This window comes from Stenella coeruleoalba (genome assembly GCF_951394435.1).
Source record: "Stenella coeruleoalba genome assembly, chromosome: 1".
Classification (NCBI taxonomy): domain Eukaryota; kingdom Metazoa; phylum Chordata; class Mammalia; order Artiodactyla; family Delphinidae; genus Stenella; species Stenella coeruleoalba.
Genome location: NC_137169.1, coordinates 146,390,676 through 146,413,096, shown reverse-complemented (window position 1 = coordinate 146,413,096; position 22,421 = coordinate 146,390,676). Strand labels below are relative to the sequence as shown.

The 22,421-nt window shown below is 39.5% G+C and overlaps 1 protein-coding gene across 4 annotated transcripts in view; it reads right to left on the bottom strand.

Annotated features, from left to right (window-relative positions):
• Nucleotides 1-7,705: 7,705 nt before the first annotated feature.
• The window catches only part of SRP9 (signal recognition particle 9), a 34,261-nt gene continuing 19,545 nt past the window's right edge, over nucleotides 7,706-22,421 (bottom strand). The window contains exons 3-5 of one of the 4 annotated variants that reach the window (XR_013830634.1): nucleotides 20,545-20,699; nucleotides 16,892-17,010; nucleotides 7,706-7,975 (exon numbers count right to left, since the gene is read on the bottom strand). Coding sequence is in view for 3 of the 4 variants with exons in the window: in XM_079938164.1 (XP_079794290.1) it covers nucleotides 20,580-20,699 (120 nt within the window). In the remaining variant the exon portion in view is untranslated. Of the gene's footprint in view, nucleotides 7,976-16,744; nucleotides 17,011-17,464; nucleotides 20,700-22,421 lie in introns of those variants that run through there. The other 3 variants (XM_079938164.1, XM_079938163.1, XM_079938162.1) reach the window with 3 other exon arrangements.

Genomic DNA, 22,421 nt, shown 5'->3' with positions numbered 1-22,421 from the left:
GAGGGAGGTTCAAGAGGGAGGGGATATGGGGATACATGTATACATATAGCTGATTCACTTTGTTGTGCAGCAGAAACTAACACAACATTGTAAAGCCATTATACTCCAATAAAGATGTAAAAACAAAACCAAAAACAAACAAACAAAACCCAAAGAGGTCTTCGTGGTGAGGATTAGGTCTACAACGGGTAGTTCAACCCCTGGACAGTAGCGCTTAATCAATCCACTTCAGTTCAGCAGAAGCTGGGCGCTCAGGCCAGTGGATGCTTGGCTCTTGACTTCTGCAACAAGCGTTTAAACCCCAGACCTTCATCCTTAGAAAACCTACCCTGTCACCTCTGTCATCGCTCCTCGTCACCGCCTCACAACTCCTCCAACACCGTTTTTATGTGCTCACAGATGCAGTTTCAACACCCGGCGTCCTCAAGATCACAGCCAGCAGACCAGAACCAGGGCCTGTTACAGGGATATTAAACTTCTCACTGTCACCCTGTATACAACTTCAGGATAAAGTTCACCCCCTTGGCCTCCAACCTTACTGCTCACCCTGGCCCAAGAACTCTCCATTTCAGTGAAGAGAGGCTGTTCCTGGCTAACAAACACACTCAATTCAATCACATCTCCAACCTTTGCTCGTGCAGCATGCCTGGAAAGGATGCTCTCCTGCATCCAAACATGAAATCCTACTGTTCTTTAATTCCACACCCTCCTACAAAAGCCTTCTCTCATCCCTGCAGTGTCTGGCATCTCTGTGCTTCTTGAAAACGTGCAGCCTGTGAGATCCCTCCATCCCTCCCCCACATCTTTCAGACAGAAGCTGCTCTGCCTCTGGCCATTTTACCAAGGGACTCAAATTTGTTACTCTTCAAACTGCAGTGATGATGAAAACATTCTAAAATTAGATATTGGTGATGGTGTATCACCATAACTCTGTTAATATACTAAAAACTACTGAATTGTACACTTTAGTTTTTTATATAAATTTAAAAATTTATTTTTGGCTGCGTTGGGTCTTTGTTGCTGCGCGCGGGCTTTCTCTAGTTGCGGAAGGCGGGGGCTACTCTTCCTTGCGGGGCGCGGGCTTCTCATTGCAGTGGCTTCTCTTGTTGCGGAGCACCGGCTCTAGGTGGGCAGACTTCAGTAGTTGTGGCTCGCGGGCTCATGGGCTTAGTTGCTCCGTGGCATGTGGGATCTTCCCAAGCTCGAACCCGTGTCCCCTTCATTGGCAGGCAGATTCTTAAGCACAGCGCCACCGGGGAAGCCCTGAACTGTTCACTTTAAAAGGATGAATTTTATGGTATGTGAATTATTGAATTTTATGGTATGTGAATTATATCTCAAGAAAACTGTTATTTTTATATAAAAAAACTGCACTGAGGTTGTAACCTCACTCCTCACTCCTGTATCTTAATATCCTTCTCCTTGGTTAGATATTCCTCCAGTATTAGAATATGGAATCCAGGACAGTGCAAGATATTTCAAAGTACAGTCTATATATACATAGTCAGTAAATAAATAAGGCACTGAGTCCAACTCAGCAGGGCAAAATTTAGGCAATCAGATTTCAGCTTTTGGTCAAAAGCTGTTGAAAGGTTTATGGAGTGAAAGAATGGGTATAAAGTGATCTCTAGAATAAATTATGTATTTTTAAAAGTCAGAACAAAGGCTGTTCTTCTGTACAAACTTCTGGAGAGTTTCCAGGTACATCAGGGAGAATGAAGAATAATGTGTTGGGGGGAACAATCTTGGCTAAAAATTGTAGATCAATTCCTGATTCACTGGAAGGAAACATCTTTTATGCCAAAAATGCATAATATAAATCTAATCATGAGGAAACATCAGGAAAAAAAACACACCAGATTAAGTAACATTCTACAAAATAACTGGCCTGTACTTTTCAAAGATGTCAATGTCAGAAAAGTCAATGTCATGAAAGGAAAGGAAAGGCAGATAAAAACGTTCATGATGAAAGGAGACTAAAGAGTCATAAAAACAAATCGCAACGCTCTATCCTAGACTGGATCCTGGACCAGACACCATTTCTATGAAGAATATTATTGGGACTACTGGGGACACTTGAAGAAAATCTATAAATTAAATAATAGTATTATATTAATGTTAAATATCTTGATTTTGAGAATGAATTCTTTCTAAGTGAATATCCTTGATCTCAGAAAATACACACTGAATTATTTAAGGAGTCAGGGCTGAAATGTCCTTTCATTTCATATACTATAGATACTCTACATATATATATATATATATATATATATATATATATATATATATATATATATATATGGAGAGAGAGAATTACAAAGCAAATGCAACAAAATGTTAACAACTAGTAACTCTGGGTAAAGCATATATGGCAATTCCTTATACTATTCTTGCAACAACTTTGCTGTAAGTTTGAAATTATTTTGAAATTAAAAGTTTTAAAAAATGTGGGTTAAATAAACATATACATTTATCTCAGTTCCCTACTGAAAACGCCATGGAAATAACTACAGAGGGGTAGAAAAGCTATAAATTCCACCAGGAGAAAGTGATTGGGAGAAAAGATAACAGCAGAGGAGAAATGGCAACAGATTTTTGTAAGATGAAAAGTCAGATGATTGACTTAGCAGAACAGATAAAGCTAAAAAGCTTTTTACAATCAGAAGCAAGCAGATTCCTGCCCTAGTCTTGCAGAGATCATTCAGCTATAGCCCATGGGCCACACAGGACCCACAACTTATTTTTGTAAATTGTTTTTGTAAATAAAGTTTTATTGGAGTACAGTCATACTCATTTGTTTGCATACTGTCTATGGCTGATTTCATACAATAGCTGAGTTGAGTAGTTACCTGTAAAGCCTAAAATATTTATTATCTGACCCTTATACAGAAAACATTTGCCAATTCCTGCCTTAGAGCCCTGCAAAGTCTTAGGAGCTAGAGGTATGGGGAGTCTCTGAAGGCAGGGGTGTGATGGTGTGGGAAATGGTCATCTGCCATAGACCTTGAGTGTCCCTGCATGTTCCTGCTGGGTGTGCCGAGAACGCAAGGCAAAGACTCAATAGTGGAGCATTGCTGTTTAATGGGTATAGAAGTTCAGTTCTGCAAGATGAAAAGAGTTCTGGAAATGGGTAGTGGTGATGGTTGCATGACAATATAAATGAATGTCCTTAATGCTACTTAACTGTACACTTAAAAATGGTTAAGATGATAAATTTTATATTATGTGTATTTTACCCCCCCCCCCACACACACACACATTGGGGGGAAAAAACCCTAGGAGGATTAATTTAAAATTTGTATAAGGAGAATTTATATCTCCTGTCCCTTGTTCATAGTCTAAGCCAGCGACCAGTCCTCCCTCATTGTGGCTGACCAGGGGTTTATTTTCTGGAGACTGAACTGAAAGGCTTCCACCCCAGGGGCACTAGGCCCAAGTAGAACAGGGATGAGGCACCGACTGAAAACAGTAGAACCAAGTGAAAGTCTTCCCATTAACCTGTGAGTCCCTCCTCAGCCCCTTCCCACTTGAGTTCACAGAACACTGTCTCCAAGTAATAATCCCAAGGCAGGAAGCAGAGGATCTGCCTTTGAACTAAATGAGCCGTCCTGGAGAAAATAGCCACAGATAGAAAGAGCCACAGATAGTGACATCTGGGGGCCTCATAACAAAACAGCTGGCTCCCCATCTGACCACCCTCCATTGAGGTCAATCAGGCTACTGCCCCCCACGCACACAGAACTTCCAAATGGTGTTTTAGTGCCTCACTCCTAAACGTTAAAAGATCACCAGACACTGGCAAAAGTCTCCCACATAAAAGGCAGAGTCCAAACTAGAGAGAGAAAGTGCTCACAGGTAACAGAAGAAACTATAATATCCTCAAAGAGATAAAAAATGAATTGAAGCAGGAACAGGACACAATTAAAAAAGAAGCATGCAGAGAATTAGAATGCACTTTTTGAAATTAAAAATTTAAGAGAAAGGTCAGAGGATAGAGTTGAGGAATTCTCCCAGAAAAACAGAACACAAATCAAAGAGATAGACAGTGGAAGAAAAAAAAAAAAAGGAAAAGAAAAATCAGAAGATCGATCCAGGAAGTCACCAGACTAATAAGAGCTCCATAAGAGAGAAAAGAGAATATAGACAGAAGGAAATTATTAAAGAAATAATCCAAGAATATTTCCCAAACCAAAGCACAGGAGTCTCCAGATTAAAAAGACACAATAAAAAGCCAGAAGAACACACCAATGCAAGTCACTGTGAAATTTCAGAACACTAAAGAAAAAGAGAAGATCCTAAAAGCTTTGGTTGGGGGGGACCCAAAAAACCAAAAATAGTCAACACAAAGACTCAATAATCAGAATATCCTCAGACTTCTTAGCAATAACATTGGATGCCATAAAATAGTGAAGCCAGGCCTTCAAAAGTTGTGGGAAAATTATTTCCAAAGAAGAATTATATAATAAAGTGTGAGGGCAAATTAAGGACATTCTCATACATATAAGGACTAAATATATTTTTACTTCTCATGCACCCATTTCTAGGGATATTACTAGAGGATGTGCTCCAGCAAAACAAGGGGGTCAAATATGAAAGGGGAAGACATGGTATTTGGGAAACAGGGCATCTTATAAAGGAGCAGCAATAGGAGTCCTGGGCTGACAACTGTGCAGCAGGCTTAGAAAGCAACCTGTCCAGATTGAAAGAGGAAGACAAATGGCTAGGAGGCAGGTCTCCAGGGGAGAAATGAAATTATATACTAACTGAGTTAACTTTTTGGGAAATAACATGAACAGATATTTGTCAGATCTGATGGCTTATTTAGGGGGAAAAAAACTAAGGATAGGAAGATAGAAAAATAAGTGAAGGAGGAAAATGATTAACAACAGGAAAAACAGAAAGTTGTTCAAGAAAGCAAATCTAATCATGGTACACTGCTTGGCTGGGTAGTGGGCATATTTACATAGTCATCATTAGGTAACCACTAATGATTTAACACAAAGTTATTGTTACTATCTTGGGAGGATGCAGTGGGAGCAGTAGGGCCAGGTGTATAATACTTAAGTCTTTATTATAAGAAAAAATCAATAGGTCATGTCTAAAATTGACAAACCAAGAAATATGCATTATAGGCATATTATTTAGATATTCAGAGGTAAATGCCAAAAGACTTGAAAGTAGAATGAGAAAAGTGAGGGAAGGGGATTGTTATATTTTATTCTAAGCCTTGATTATTTGATTGCTCAATAACCATGTACAGATAAAAATAGAAATTCATTTAAAAATATTATTTTCTAAGGCCATCGGTCACTCCAGATTCGTTGCATTTCTCCCTAGATTTCTAAAGCATGACTTGCACTCTTCCCAATTCCAGGCTCATATCAGTTCCAATAAACTGCTGTTTACTTCTGCTTCCACTCAAACTTTTCCTTCACATTTATTCACCATGGGGCTCCTGCCTTGCACTCTCTGCTCTCTGGATGCTTACCAGTAAGTTCCTTTTCCGATGCCAACTGAAAGATTATTGATTGCATCAGACCCTGTATGTATTTTATTAGAGTTAGATTCTCATATCACCTGCTACTCATCACAAAAGTGTTATCTACCTCAAAATGAACAGATTACAGATCCCCTGGGACTTTAGAGTGGAGGTGAGGATACCAAATGGCTTTTTTACAAAATGCCCTAAAGAGAGAGCATTTTGTAAGAAAATCAATTACACAGAATTATTTCATATCTGTATTTCTCATCATTTTTATAATCAAGTATATTTAACAGTCATCTGTTAGCATACGGTGCTACCCCAACTAATGGAAGAGATTTTCACATAGTGAGGTATAAGAACTTATTCTGGCTTATACATGATTTAACTTGAACTTTAGCCTAACAAGGACAGCTTGTTTGTGGCCTATTAAACATTCATTGTACATCTGCTTTAACCATTAACACAAAGAATGCAGTTTAAAAAATCAAAATGGAGTAACTGTGGTTCAAGCCTTCAAAATGGAGCTGAGTGGCCATTTTGGACACTGTTTCAGACACGTTCCTGGATTACTAAGAATTAAATTTTCTGAAATGTATCAGACTCAAGGACACAACCATCCGTTCTCAAAACAATATCTGATAGCTGCCAGCTGCAACCTCACGGTCTCAAGGTCTCCCCTTGTAACTATGCAACCATTTGGGACAACAACCAATCCTTCCTTGGCAGGCAACCTTGCTTCTTGCCAGCTCCAATTATAATTCTTGACAAACAGCTCCTGTAATTTTGCAGTCTTTGCCTCCATAAGCCTCCTCCATTTTGTAGTATGGCAGAACACAATTCAAGCGCTACTTGAATCTGTGTCTCCTGGGCTGTAATCTTCAGTTTGGCTCAAATAAAACTCTTTTCTACTCCTATTGTAGATTGGTTTATTGATTTTTTCCGTCAACACAACCAAACAACCAATAAAGAAACACAAATGGAACCCCCAGTTTCTAGAAACTTGCCCGTGTACAATAGACAAGATAATTTACAAGGATATCTTTTGGGAGATCATCAAGAATGACAAAATAAAGTAGTATGTACTGAGTCACCTCAAATAGAAAATAATTTTAGGGGTTTTTTTGGCGGTACACGGGCCTCTCACTGTCATGGCCTCTCCCGTTGCGGAGCACAGGCTCCGGACGCGCAGGCTCAGCGGCCATGGCTCACGGGCCCAGCCGCTCCACGGCATGTGGGATCTTCCCGGACCGGGGCACGAACCCGCGTCCCCTGCATCGGCAGGCGGACTCTCAACCACTGGGCCACCAGGGAAGCCCAAATTTTAGGTTTAAATAGATTTCATAGTTTTACAAAAAGATGCAAACGAAGAGGAAAGATGCAAAATGTTGGATTTTTTAAAGCACTTTTCCTATGTCCACAGAAAGGCGGAAGGATACATTCTTACTGAACAATCCTTCCTTTAAATTACTTCACACTGACCACTTTCTCCCACGTTTCTTGAGATCACTGACTATACTATATTCCCAGGACTTCAAGGTCAACAATATTATCTCATGAAGATCAAAAGTCAACAGAAGAATTTAGTAAAGAAGCCAGTTGTAAACACAGTTTATACACAAAGTTCAAAGGAAGTCAAGGCCCTCTTGAGCCCTCTATGGGCCTGCATTGGACACTGCACTATGACGATGCCCTATCTGAGTATGAGAATCATTTCGTTCTTGTTTTGCCCAGGATGGGGAGATTGTTATTTAAACTCAGTATTTTAATCAGAGTCAATCATTTGAAGCCTCAGTTGGCTCTACACGGTTTTAAGACAACAGCAGTTTCAGCCCTTTTCCCCCACCTCCATCCCCTGTTCTCCTTGAAGAGCAAAAACCAGGTTTAACCCTTTTAACTGATTCTTTTTATATTTGTATACTTAAGTGTTTTTCTTTTTTAACCTCATCTTAGGCACTACCTGTTGAAGACTTCAACAGATAAGGAAATTAGCTCTTCAACTGACTTCCCTAGGGAACTTCCATCCGCCCCGTATTCCTTCCCCCCAATTTTAGTTATATTTTAATATTCAGTGTTTTCATTATTTGAAGGCAACTCAGGGCCAAGCTATTATCACTATGATTTTCTTTTCCTGTGTAGCATGATGTTTTCCCTAGAATTAATATTTTTAAAATTTGCTTGGTTTTCTGTGTACCGATCACTACTTCACCACTGACCTCTCTATCAGTTAAATACATGCCTTCATAGTAAATTCATTCACATCAGATTTTTCTCCTTTTCTTAAAGAAGTGCCTCAGGAGCCCTCTGACCTACCTCTGATCTGGTCTGGTGGCTCCACCCCTGCGGCACAGCTGTCATCTGAGTTCCCCCTTCACCACCATCCTGGGGATTCCTTCCTGCTGTCTCCTATGTTAGGTATCCACTTCCTATATCCCATGTCTTCGTCTTTCTTGATTCATTCCATTTTAGAGGAACACCTCCTTGAGTGACTTCCTGAAAAAGGTTATGTGGGAGGTAAATTTCTGAGACATTGTGGAGTAGATTACTGCCCCCGGCGATTTGCTGAGGAGCCACAACTGTCTGTAATTTGAGCAAAAAATAAACTTTTTTCAAGATACTGAGGTTGGAGGGCCACCTCAGTAAAACCTAATCTAATTGTGTCTGGGAAATGTCTTTATTCAATATTTCCCTTTAACTGTTTGGATGAATACAGTTAAACAGGATGGAAACAGTTTTCCTTCAGAATTTTGAAGGCATTGCTCCACCATATTCTAGTTTCTAATATTGCCCATGAGAAGTCCAAAGCCACTCTGATGCCTTTTAAAGGCATCTGATCCTTTTAAAAGTTCTGATCCTTTTAAAGAACCACCCCCCACCCCCGGGACTTCCCTGGTAGTGCAGTGGTTAAGAATCCACCTGCCGATGCAGGGGACACGGGTTCGATCCCTGGTCCGGGAAGATCCCACATGCCGCGGAGCAACTAAGCCCGTGCGCCACAACTACTAAGCCTGCGCTCTAGAGCCCGCGAGCCACAACTACCGAGCCCACGAGCCACAACTACTGAAGCCCGTGCACCTAGAGCCTCTGTTCCACAACAGAAGCCACCGCACTGAGAAGCCCACACACAGCAATGAAGAGTAGCAGTAAAAAATACATAAATTAATTAATTAAAAATAAAGACCTCTCCACCTTTTTCCTCTGGAAGCTTATAGGAGCTTCTCTTTATCACCATTATACTGAAATTCTGAGATCACAGGTCCTGATATTTGGTCTACTTTCACCCTCATGCAAGGCACTAGGCAGGCCCTTTCAGTCTGGAAATTCATGTCCTTTAATTTTGCAAAAATTTCTTAAATAATCTTGTTGATGATTTCTTCCACTCCATGTTCTTTTTTAGGAAATTCCTATATCCAAATCTTGAGCTGTTTTTCCTATCTACTCTTGCCTTTTTTTCTGCCTCTTTTTGGCTCCATTTTCTGAGGTATTTCTGCAATTTTTTCTTTTCCCACTTCTACTTTTTCACTTCAGCTGTCATGTTTTTAATTTCCAGGAGTCTTTTCTGTTCATTTAATCTAGGTTCCCCTGAAAGCAGAGCCTGAGACAAAGGCTTACTTATAGTAGCTTATTTGGGAAGTCATTCCAGGGATAGGAGTGAGGGCTGGGAGGTGAAAATGTAAAGGGGGAAAAGACAATATGAGGACGTTTTCAACTACACCACTGCCCTGGGTAACTGGCGCTTGATTCTATCGGACCTTCTGAGAAGATTTATAAAATGATTCTCAGAACTGTCCACACAGGGAGCAAAAAGTAGGAGTATTAGTGCCATCCCTCACTGGTCAAGGGTGAACCTCACAGGCTTAGAATTCCCTGCATTTCTGGGTTGCATGTACATGAACGCCAAGAAAAGTGGTGTCAGACTGAAACCATAAAGGAACGGACTAAGAGAGTAAGTGACTATATCAAAATCTGAAACTTCTGCGTGGCAAAAGGTATCTGTGGTAGGCTGAACAGTGGTTCCCCCAAAGACATCCCTGAGCTAACCCCCAGAACCTGTGACAGTTACCTTAGATGGCAAAAGGGACTTTGAAGATGTCATTAAAATGTGAAGATTATCCTGGGTTATCTGGGTGGGAACTAAATGTAATCACCAGGGTCCTTATAAGAGGGAGTCAAGAAGGTCAAAGCAAGAAGGAGATGTGGTGACAGAGTACGGGTAGGAAGGGAGATGCAGCATGGAGCCATGAGCTCCATGAGAACAGCCTTGGGAGACTGGGAAAGGCAAAAAATGGGTTCTCCACTGGAGCCCTCAGATGGAATGAATCCTGATTGCTTTTAGTCCTTTTTCAGTCACTTCAGACTTCTGTTCCTGTAAGAGAATAAATGTGTGGGTTTTTTAAGCCACTAAATTTATGATAATCTGTTATGGCAGCAATAACAAACAAATTAGTTTCCAAGGGATCGAAACAGTATCCATACACAAAGATAAAATATGAATGACAGAATGGGCAAAATGCTTGGGACATATTTAACAGAAGACATTCTGAAAACATAGAGGATTCCTGTTTTTTTAATTTAATAAACACGTAGAAATTACTATGTCCCAGGCCCTAAGTGCTTTACAAATGCTAATTCACTTAATCTTCATAATAACTCTATGAGGTTCTTATTATCTGCCATCCGAGGAAACTGAGGCACAGAGGTTAAAGAACCTGTCCAACATTCCAAGAACGCTTAAAGAAATAACAACCCAACAGAACATTAGCAAAAACACATTTGAAGATACCGTTATCAACTCAAGTCCTCTGGAAAGCATATACCAAGATGGAATAAGTGTAAAGGTCTATTGGCAGAAATGCCTGTGAACAGAAGAGGAAGCAGGAGAGGGAAAGAGCCTCAGACCACAGTGCAGGTCTGACACCTGTGAAGGGAGAGCAGGGAGGAAGGAAGATTGGGTAGGAAGAGCCTCAGCCTGCAGTGCAGCTCTCGGTCTTGGCCAGGCTATACGGGGCAGGACTGGCCCAGTGCTAGTATCCCTGCCATGGTCAGTTACTGGCTGGGAACAGCCCAGGAAGAGTGACATATCAGTGTGAACCTGCAGCAAATCTCACAGATGTGGCAATTGGAGGCTGCCAGCTAACTGCAGTTTTTTTCAGGAGGTTCTCTCCTTTTCTTCAAAACACCATATTGAGGTATAACTGGTATACGATAAACTGCCAATATTCAGAATATACAATTTCGCAAATTTTTGTATATGTGTACACCCATGAAACTGTCACTATAATTAACATAGTGAATATATCCATCACCTCCAAAGGTTCCTCATGTCTCATTATAATCCCTTCCATCCACATCTCCCCTCTTCCCCAAGGAAACCACTGATCTGCAGTCACTATACACTAGTTTGCACTTTTTAGAATTTCATGTAAGTTAAGTCATTTAGTATGTACTCTTTCATGTCTGGCTTCTTTGACTCAGCATAATTATTTTGAGATTCATCTACCTTGTTGTGTGTATAAACAGTTCATTCCTTTTCATTGCTGAATAGTATTGCTATGTATGGATGTGTCACAATTTGTCTATCCAAAAACCTGCTGATGGACTTTTCAGTTGTGTCTATTGATAGTGTTTTGGCTATTAATAAATAAAGCTGCTATGAACATTCAGGTACAAGTCTTTGAATGGATGATTAGACGTATGTATAACTTTTAAAGAAACTGCCTGTTTTCCAAATGGTCGTAACAGTTCACATTCCTATCAGCAGTATGAGAGATTTGGTTGTCCCACATCCTTGTCAGCACTTGGTATGGTCAGTCTTTTTAATTTTAGCCATCGTAATAGATCTGTAGTGGTATTTTGTGATTTTAATTTTCATTTCCTTAAAAACTGAAGATGTTGAACATCTTGTGCTTATTTGCCATCTTTCCAACTTTTTCAGTTAAGTGTCTGTTCAAATCTTTTGTGTACTTTTGTTGCGGGGCAAGGGGAGTTTTGACAGTTTTACTCGTTTTTTTGTTTGTTTTGGTTTTTTTTATTTTATTTATTTTTGGCTGTGTTAGGTCTTTGTTGCTGCGCGCAGGCTTTCTCTAGTTGCGGTGAACAGGGGCTACTCCTCGTTGTGGTGCACGGGCTTCTCATTGCGGTGGCTTCTCTTGTGGCGGAGCAGGGGCTCTAGGCACATGGGCTTCAGTAGTTGTGGGATGTGGGCTCAGTAGTTGTGGCTCACGGGCTCTAGAGCGCAGGTTCAGTAGTTGTGGTGCATGGGCTTAGCTGCTATGCAGCATGTGGGATCTTCCTGGACCAGGGCTCGAACCCGTGTGCCCTGTATTGGCAGGCGGATTATTAACCGCTGTGCCACCAGGGAAGCCCAGTTTTACTGAGCTTTGATAGTTCTTTATATATTATGGATACAAGTCATTTATCAGATATATGCTTGCAAATAATGTTTTTCTGATATGTGGCTTGTCTTCTCGTTCTCTTAAGTCTTTGGAAGAACATAAGATTTCAATTTTGAAGTCCATTTTTTTTTCTTTTATAAATTGTATCTGCCTAGCCAAGGACCCAAAAGATTTTCTCCTGGAAGTTTTATGGTTCAGCAGGTTCAGTAGTTGTGGGGCACAGGCTTAGTTGCTCTGCAGCATGTGGGATCTTCCCAGACTGGGGCTCAAACCCGTGTCCCCTGCATTGGCAGGCAGATTCCTAACCACTGCACCACCAGGGAAGTACCTAGCTTTTCACTTTAATTCTTCTTTTGCAGAATTGTTTTAGCTATTTTAGGTCCTTTGCTTTCCATATAAATTTTTAGAATCAGCATACCAATTTCTACAAAAAAAAAAAGCCTGCTGGTATTTTAATTGACATTGCATTGAATCTATAAATCAACTTAGGGAAAAATGAGATCTTAATAATACCAATTCTTCTGACCCATGAATAAGATATATTACTCATTTTTTAACTCTTCTTAATTTCTCTCAGCAATCTTTTGTAGTTTCCAGTGCATATCTTGTGATGATTTAAATTTTTTTTTAAGTAGGTTCTTATTATTTATCTATTTTATATATAGTAGTGTGTATATGTTATTCCCAAATTCCTAGTTTATCCCTTTCCCCTACCTTTCCCCTTTGGTAACCATGTTTATTTTCTATGTCTGTTAGTCTGTTTCTGTTTTGTAAATAAGTTCATTTGTATCATTTTTTTTTTTAGATTCCACATATAAGTGATATCATATATTTGTCTTTCTCTGACTTTACTTAGTATGATAATCTCTAGGTCCATCCATGTTGCTGCAAATGGCACTATTTCATTCTTTTTTATGGCTAAGTAGTTTTACATATATATATACCACATCTTCTCTATCCATTCATGTCTTGGCTATTGTAAACAGTGCTGCTATGAACATCAGGGTGCATGTATCTTTTCAAATTATGGTTTTCTCTGTATATATGCCTACGAGTGGGATTGCAGGATCATATGGTAGCTCTGTTTTTAGTTTTTTAAGGAACCTCCATACTGTTCTCCATAGTGACTGTACCAATTTACATTACTACCAACAGTGTAGGAGGGTTCCCTTTTCTCCACACAGTCTCCAGCATTTATTATTTGTAGACTTTTTGATGATGGCCATTCTGACTGGTGTGAGGTGATACCTCATAGTAGTTTCAATTCATATTTCTCTAATATAATTAGCAATATTGGGCATCTTTTCATGAGCCTGTTGGCCATCTGTATGTCTTCTCTGGAGAAATGTCTATTTAGATCTTCTGCTCATTTTTTGATTGAGTTATTTTTTTTGATATTGAGCTTTGTGATATTAAAAATGTATTTGTCTTTTAAATTTCCATACCTGTTTATTGCATACAGTATACAGAAATAAAATTATATATGTTGATCTTGTAACCTGCAACCTTGATAAACTCACTTACTAGTTTCAGTAGCCTTTTTGTAGATTCCATAGAATTCTCTATGTGTCCCGTCATGTTATCTATAAATACGGATAGTTACTTCTTCCTTTCCAATTTGGATGCCTTTATTTTTCTTGCCTTGTTGCACTGGCTAGAGTTTCCAGTATGACATTAATGAATGTCTCACGTGCACTAGAGGTATTCTGCTGTTGAACTGAGTGTTCTGTGTGTCAATTAGATCCAGCTGCTTGATGGTGGTGGTGTTCTTCTACATCCTTGCTAATTTTCTACTTACAAGTTTTATTACTGAGTAAATTGTTGTATAATAAAGAATTTATTTAGTCTTTGTCCCTTGTTCCTGGGAATTAACCTCTAAATCTTAGGAATTTCCTGAGTGATAGAAGAGTCTTTGTTATTCATGGTGGGCCCTAGGACCATGTCTTGAGTTCATACTAATGAGATAACTTGCGATGGGGCCTGGCCATGCCAGAAGGGCCAGTCATATGATTAGAGGGTTGGTGATCTTAGGCCAGATGTCTGGCCCATCCTTTGGGGAGATGCAGTGAGGTTGGAGATTGAGTTCTAGTACGTGGCCAATGATTCAATCATTCCTACATGATGAAACATAATGGACAGCCAAAGCTCAGGTGAGCTTCCCTGATTGGTAATCATATATGTATGTGCTGGGAGAGTAATTTGCCCTAAGAACATGGCAGCTTTGCATTTGGTACCCTCTCAGTTCTTACCCTATGTCTCTTCATTTGACTGGTCCTGACATACCTTTTATAATAAAACTGCTAAGTATAGTGCTTTGTTGAATTCTGTGAGTCACTCTAGCAAATTATGAAACCGGAGGGGATAGAGGGTACCCCTGAATTTGTAGCCAGTTGGTCAGAAGTGCAGGTGGCCTGGGAACCCCAGAGCTTGCAGCTTGTGTTTGAAGTGAGGGAGTCTCATGGAGGACTTTGCTTTTAACCAGTGAAGTCTGTGCTAACTCTGGATATATGATGTCAGAGTTGCATTGTAGGTTTCAAATATAATTGTGGATTTTTGTTTCTTCTTTCAGTTCAGTTCAGGTTTTGCTTCATGCATTTTGAAGCTGTTTATGTGAAATCACATTTAGGATTATTATGTCTTGGTGAATTGACCCTTTTATCAATATATTGTCCCTCTTTATGCTTGGAAATATTCTTTGCTCTGAAATCTAATTTTAAAAAAATTTTATTTTATGTTGGAGTATAGTTGATTAATGTGTTAATTTCAGGTGTGCAACAAAGTGATTCAGTTATACATATACATGTATCTATTCTTTTTCAAATTCGTTTCCCATTTTGGTTGTTACAGAACACTGAGCAGAGGTCCCTGTGCTATATGGTAGGTCCTTGGTGGTTATCTGTTTTAATATAGTAGTGTGTTTATGTCAATCCCAAACTCTCAATTTATCCCTACCCCCCCCCACCTTTCCCCTTTGACGTCTACTTTTTAATATTAACACAGTCCAGGTAGCTTTCTTTTGATTAGTGTTTGCATTGCATGTTTTTTCCATCCTCTTACTTGTAACCTACTTGTTACCTTCAAATACCATTATATTTGAAGTAAGCTTCTTGCAGAGAGTACAACTCGTTCTAGTATTTTGTGTTTTGACAATCTCTGTGTGCTTTAACTATTTGCATTTGATGTAAGTGTTGATATGCTGCATTTAGGCCTACCACTTTGTTATTTGGTTTGTGTTTGTTTCCTGTATTTTGCTCCTGATGCCCTTTTCTTGCCCCCCCACTTTTTAAAAATGTTTTTTAGTATTTCATTTTATCTACTGTGTTATTATATTTCTTTGCATAGTTCTTTCAGTGATTGCTTGAGGGATGAGGATATCCATACTTTTCAGTCTACTTAGAATAAATATTTTTTCACTTTGAGTGGAATGTAGAAAGTTTACTATCATATGGGTCTCTTTATCCTCCTCCTTTATGCTACTGATATCTTATGTATTACAACTACACACAGTGAGAACACCATATATATTTTATTTCTACTATCAAACGTATTTTAAGAACTCAACAGAATATTCTTTTAACCTCGATAATTACCATTTCTATTGCTCTTCCTTCACTCCTGAAATGTTTCAGTTTCCCTTATGGTATCATTTCCCTTCTAACTGAAGAACTTCCTTTAGTAATTCTTTTTTACACCAAGTCTGCTGGCAATGGATTCTCTTCCTTTTCCTTCATCCAAGAATGGCTTTATATCACTTTTGTTCCTGAAGGATATTTTCTGTGGATATAGAATTCTGGTTGACAGTTCTTTCCTTTCAGCAATTTAGAAATATTGTGCCACTTCCTGCTGGCCTCCATGATTTCTGATGAGAAATCCAGTCATTCAAATAATTGTTTCCCTATAGATAATGCTTTTCACTGGCTGCTTTCCAGATCATTGTCCAGTTTCATTATGTTTGTGATTGGATTTCCATTATGATATGGATTTCTCTGGCCTTCTTGAATCTGTAGGTTTTAAGTTTTTCACCAAATTTGGAGTTTTCTATGCCAGAAAATTTCTGATTGTATCCTTGACATTTTGAATATTGTTACCAACTCTGGGCCTTGTTTAAATCCTATGGAGAATTCAGAGTTTTTGTTTGTTTCAGGAGGTAGTCAACCTGGTAAGGTTGCAGGCAAAGGCTTTTTGTTTTTGTTTCTTTTGGTTACTTTCAGGTGTTCAACACCAGTCAGTTTTTGGAAGGTGAACTGACATTGGAATCATAGCCTACAGAAGACAGGTGCAGCTTTCAAAATTTTTGCAGTGCTTTTTGGACCTGCTGTATGTGAATGCCTCCCAACTGCTGGTCTGGGATTTGGGTGGTGGTCTACCTATTCAGTTTCTAAGTCTTTAACATACTGAAAAGAATCAGATCCACACACATTAGCAGATTGGGGGCAGACTCAGAACTACACAAACAGCTTTATAAGGTCACTTTTTTGAGTTCCTTCCTTTCTATGATCTCGCTGGTGCTTTGATTCCTTCTATTGGTTCTCGGGCCAAAAGAAATCTGGCTTTAGTTACCCTGTGTACTTCTGCCACCATCTTTTGCATCCAGGGCCAAGCAGATAGAGAAGAGAGAGAAAAGAATGAAGGCTGGTTCCACCCTCTTGGAAACACAGCCGTACTGGAAAGGTAGGGCTATCTCCCTGAGTTTTGGCTCCTGCAGGCTCCCATTGCCAGTAGCTGACACTGTCACCACCATGGGATTGCTTGGGGGTGGGCTGTAAGAGAACACAGAAAAGGCGGGGGAAAGAAAAAGGATTTCTGCACTCTCTCCAAATATTAGAAGTTACCCTTCTACTTCTTGGGTCAGACCCGAAGGCTTCTGGCACTCCTGGTCTGCACCCCAGTACTCATTTCTAGGTTTCCAATGTGTTGAATTCAGGCTGGGGGATACCGGAGGGAGGAAAATGATAAGACTCATTCATCACTGGTTCAGTGGTACTTCAAATTCTAGTCTTCTTGCCCAACCCACCTGCTATTTTCTTTTCAGAGTCCTCCAACAGCTGCTCTGTGCATTCATAGCTGTACTCAGTGGAAGGGCCATGGTGGAGTGTGCTTCTTCATCTTTATCTGGAACCAGCCCAATCACTACTTTTAATGTAAGAAAGAAGAATGAAATATTTTGACTTTCTTCCCATGCTATCATAAATTTTAACTGTAGAACTAGAGGAATATTTTCTGTTTTAAAAATAATAATACTGGGCTTCCCTGGTGGCGCAGTGGTTGAGAGTCTGCCTGCCAATGCAGGGGACACGGGTTCGTGCCCCTGTCTGGGAAGATCCAGCATGCCATGGAGCGGCTGGGCCCGTGAGCCATGGCCGCTGAGCCTGCGCGTCCGGAGCCTGTGCTCCGCAACGGGAGAGGCCACAGCAGTGAGAGGCCCGCGTACCACACACAAAAAAAAACAAAAACAAAAAACAAAAAACAGAAATAATACTAAATACTATGATATTGCCATTACCACAACAAGGTATTTTTTACTAAAAGGGGAACAATAAATATTAACTAGGGATTTGGTTTTGTTTCATTTTTAGTAGGCAGAAAGGAGTACCTCTTACTGTCCTTGGGCAATTAATTTCACATTTCACTCATTTTGAATTAGTTTTACATACAGCTGACCCTTGAACAACGCAGGGGTTAGGAGTGCTGACGCTCTATGCAGTAGAAAATCCACATTTAACTTTATAGCCAGCCCTCCATAACTGTAATTCCAACCAACTGCAGATTGTGTATTACTGTATTATGCATTTTTGAAAAAAACTGGCATATAAGTGGATCTGTGCAGTTCAAACCCATGTTGTTCAAGGGTCAACTGTACTTTCAAGACGATTACCATCATATTGTTGTGTTAGATTTTTCTAAGGCTAACAGAAGATATCAACTATAAAATGCTGCCAACACTGCCTCTAATCACTGACTTAGAGCTGTGACTAAGAGATTTTATATTTTTAAGACACAAAGTTGGCAAGCTAGGGAGAAAGGAGAAGCCAGCCCTTTCAACAGAGAACATATGTAGCCAACAACGCTTAATGGGCTCTGTGCTCCAAGGAGAGTGGGTCTTTCCAAGAGAAGAACAAAACCGCTAGCTGTACCTAGAATCTTAATTACTATGATGACTTCATTTGGATTACCTTAGAATAAGCAGCATTTGATCAAATACATCACAAAACAGTTTGCTAAAAATTAGTTCATGGGGAATTCCGTGGCGGTCCAGTGGTTAGGACTTGGGGCTCTCACTGCTGGGGCCCGGGGCTCAATCCCTCGTTGGGGCACTAAGATCTCGCAAGCCAGACATGCAGCCCCCCCACCAAAAAAAGTCCATGAAAGTGTGATTATAGTATCCAGAAATACTTCCTAATAAAAGAAAAAAAATCAGAGTATACAGCATTGTGATTTTCAGAATACATAATTTGGTGTTTTATTATTTATATGGTCTTTAAGAGATTCAATACTTTCACCCACCACCAATTAGTTCTCTTAGTAATTTTATTTTGTGTAGATACAAATAAACATGTTTTAGATTTAAGGATTTCAGTTTCCCCCACCACATAAGAACACTCCCCATGGGGACAATCTTGTTTTACCTCACCTGCCAAAAATGGCATTTGATAATAGACATAGCTCGGTAGAAAAGGCAAACGTTACTTATAAGTAACTATTCAATTACAATTATGAGAAAACTTAAGAGCTGGCTACTTATACCCAGTCCCCTGAAAAATAACAATCATAACAATAATAGTAATAATAGCTACCGTTTATTGAGCTTTACTGTGTTCCAGGTACTGTGCTAAGGGCTTAAAGGGGATTATGCCATTTAATCCTCAAAGCCCTATGAATACTACTGTCAGCCCAACTTCCAGAGAAGAAAATGGAGGCTTAGAGAAGTACTGTCTCAAAAGCCACAGAATTGGGGAACAGTGGAGCCAAGATTGCAACGCAGGCAGTCTGCCTTGGAACCCCTGCTCTTAATCACTGCTGCAAGCTACAAGGACTCAAAGAACTCAAACAGAAGTCCCCCCCATTCCCAGTTATCTTCATAAAATAGTGTTAAAAAGTGAAAGATGTAAATGAAAAAGAAAAAGGCCATAAAAACCTCTGGTTATCCTACTATGGGGGGAAAACACCAAAACCCAAAAAACCCTATACTATTTGATGTTACTTTTCTTTTTTTTTTTTTTTTGCGGTACGCAGGCCTCTCACTGTTGTGGCCTCTCCCGTTGCGGAGCACAGGCTCCGGACACGCAGGCTCAGCGGCCATGCCTCACGGGCCTAGCTGCTCCACGGCATGTGGGATCTTCCCGGACCGGGGCACAAACCCACGTCCCCTGCATCGGCAGGCGGACTCTCAACGACTGCGCCACCAGGGACGCCCTAATGTTACTTTTCTTAATCAAGAAAACAAAATGCCATAGCATACAGCTCAGAGAAAGTCATATAATAAAAGTACCAAGAAACAAAATAAATAAAAATGTATATATAGCATCATTAGGCTCACTTTAGTCTAAATAAATATAGAATATCCCAGTCAAGAAATAAGTAATTCTTGAGAAGTTAAAAACTTAAAGAGAAACAATATATCTTCATGTAATATTTTATTTACTGATCTCTCTGAAACATGCCAAAATTCATATGGCTAATGGAACTTTCCATGTTAAAACGGTGGTCAACACAACAAATCCCTAACAAAAAATATTTTAATGTAAGAATCAACATGTGAACATTATATTCAGGTGGTAAAACTCAGGTTACAAATATAAGATAAATATCAAATAATATCATACTTCTGATTTAATGGAGAACAGTTGTGAGAGTCATGCTTAACACCTTGGTTAAGTAATGAGAGAAATGGGTTGGGGTGTCAGAGAGGTATGCAAAAATTTAACAGTTCAAATAATCCTTAGCCCTTCTGAGAAAATATAGATGGCAAATATTCCTGTAATATGGTGGTTTCGATCCATTAGTGAGCATTCTGTTCATGCATTTAAAGTAACAGCAGACGTTTCTAGGCATGAAAATTAGATTCAAAGTTAGTCTTTGCTCAACAAGTTAATGATACTATGAATCCCTTATATTTAAAAATATAGTTTAAATTTGTAAAGTTTAAGGTAAAGCATACTTGTTTTCATAGTTATCTTTAGATATAATTGAGACTACACTACCATATATAATCAGCTATACTGCTGTGCACAGTTAATTCCAGTTACCGTATTTTATATTTGCTGGTCATCAACAGCACAAAATTTATGCTCCAAAAGAAATACATCAATCCAGCAAAATGGTTCCATTTAATTTTTCTTTTAAAGACAGATTAACTAAATTTAAGGAAGAACTGGCTTTTCTTGATATCTCATTTTCAAATTACTGATACAAACTTACCAGAGAGTAATTATTTATTTTGCCTAACATCAAACAATCTGCAAAAAGTTTCCAAGATAGAGCCATTCCTTGTTCCATTTCCAAAAATAAATAAAAGTTTTTTAACTGAAAGCATTTACAGTCCTAGCTCTCTAAAGTAAACATTAAAAAATAAAGTACAAAAAATGATCTCTTGGCTTCTGAATAGCCCACTTAGTTACATAAAGTATTTTCTGTCCCAACACTTTCTCAAATTCAAAAGATATTTACTTCCTAGGAACATGACAGTCTTCATTTCAAACCATTCAGTCTGTTTCCATGGCAACACTGCGGGATTCCTTGGCCACCATAAGTCGCATTAGTTGACTGTGGAATTTCTCAATCTTCTTTACATCTTGAGCTTGGTCTGTTCTATACACCAAACACTGTCAGAAATTTTAAAAGCACACATTAACTATGTAAAACTAGATTATCAATGACATAGCAAACGTATGCTTGGATAAAATTTTGAGTCTTTTCCTACCACTGTTTTGCTCTACTTCCTCTGGAGGTCATACTAAAGAAATTACATTCAAGTTTCCAAGTCCCCAACAATTACATTCCTTAAGTTTAGTATTTATAATATTTCAAATGCCACTGCTGTGGTTAAAAAACAAACAACTCTATTAGAAGCTTCTCAAAAATGACCAGTTGAATAACGTATTCAAATTCTGCCATGGTCTGATGAGAAGACTTCAAGATTGGAATTAGATATTTTCTCCCTGGGATCTGGTCATAAATGATTGAGTTACAGTGGGAAAAGCATATAAATCTTAGGATCCCTTTCTCTATTTGTGAAATGGGAGGGGGGGAGGGTTAATGATCATTTAAAAAAAATCTGGAATCCCTTGCTTACTGCTGGTTGCTACCTAAATCAAACGAGATAAATCTATTCAACCTTGATTTTCTGACATTACTTATAATTTTTAAACCAAACCAAATTCTTCCTTGCTATAAATTCAATTCTTCATTAGATACTTAAGATCTGTTTATCGTTGGCCATAAAACCATTTGTTCTAGCATCTTCAAAATTATCCAATTTAAGCTGGCAGTCTTTTTTTCATCTTGTAACACTGATCCATTTTTCTTTAGCGCATCTTAGATTCACGTGAGTTTTAAACAATGGGAACTTCATGATCCTACAGTAATATTCATCAACTTAAGTACTTTGGATTCAACCCCATCATGCCCAACTGATCTGAATTCATACAGCCTTTAATTCACTTGCTTAAAAAAATTTTATCCACGCATTGTACAAATTTGTCTAACAATTTTGTAAAGCGGCCATAATCATCTCCACCGTTTCAATTTTAGTATATGTTCTGTAGAAGAAAAAATACCTTCTCACTACAGTTTAGTGAGAAGAACAAACACCTTCTCATTAAAATACACAGAAAGATTTTAGGTCCACAGAAGACAATATTATAAATCAGTCATGGCACTGGAAAAAAATGATGCATAAATGGGACTATAAAAAAGTCAAAGCTCCATGACGATAATAATGAAGTCTAAGATGAGTTTTGTGAAGGAATTATTAGCCATTAAAATGAATTACTGACTTCCGGGAAGATGGCAGAAGAGTAAGACGCGGAGATCACCTTCCTCTCCACAGATACACCAGAAATACATCTACGCGTGGAACAACTCCTACAGAACACCTACTGAACGCTGGCAGAAGACCTCAGACCTCCCAAAAGGCAAGGAACCCCCCACGTACCTGGTTCGGGCAAAAGAAAAAACTAAACAGAGACAAAAGGATAGGGACGGGTCCTGCACCAGCGGGAGAGAGCTGTGAAGGAGGAAAAGTGTCCACACACTAGGAAGCCCCTTCGCGGGTGGAGACTTCGGGAGGCGGAGTGGGGGAGCTTGGGAGCCGCGGAGGAGAGCACAGCAACAGGGGTGCGGAGGGCAAAGCGGACAGATTCCAGCGCAGAGGATCGGGCCGACCGGCACTCACCAGCCGAGAGGCTTGTCTGCTCGCCCGCCGGGGCGGGCGGGACTGGGAGCTGAGGCTCCGGCTTTTGTCGGAGCGCCGGGAGAGGACTGAGGTTGGCGGCGTGAACACAGCCTGCAGGGCGTTGGTGCGCCGCGGCTGGCCGGGAGAGAGT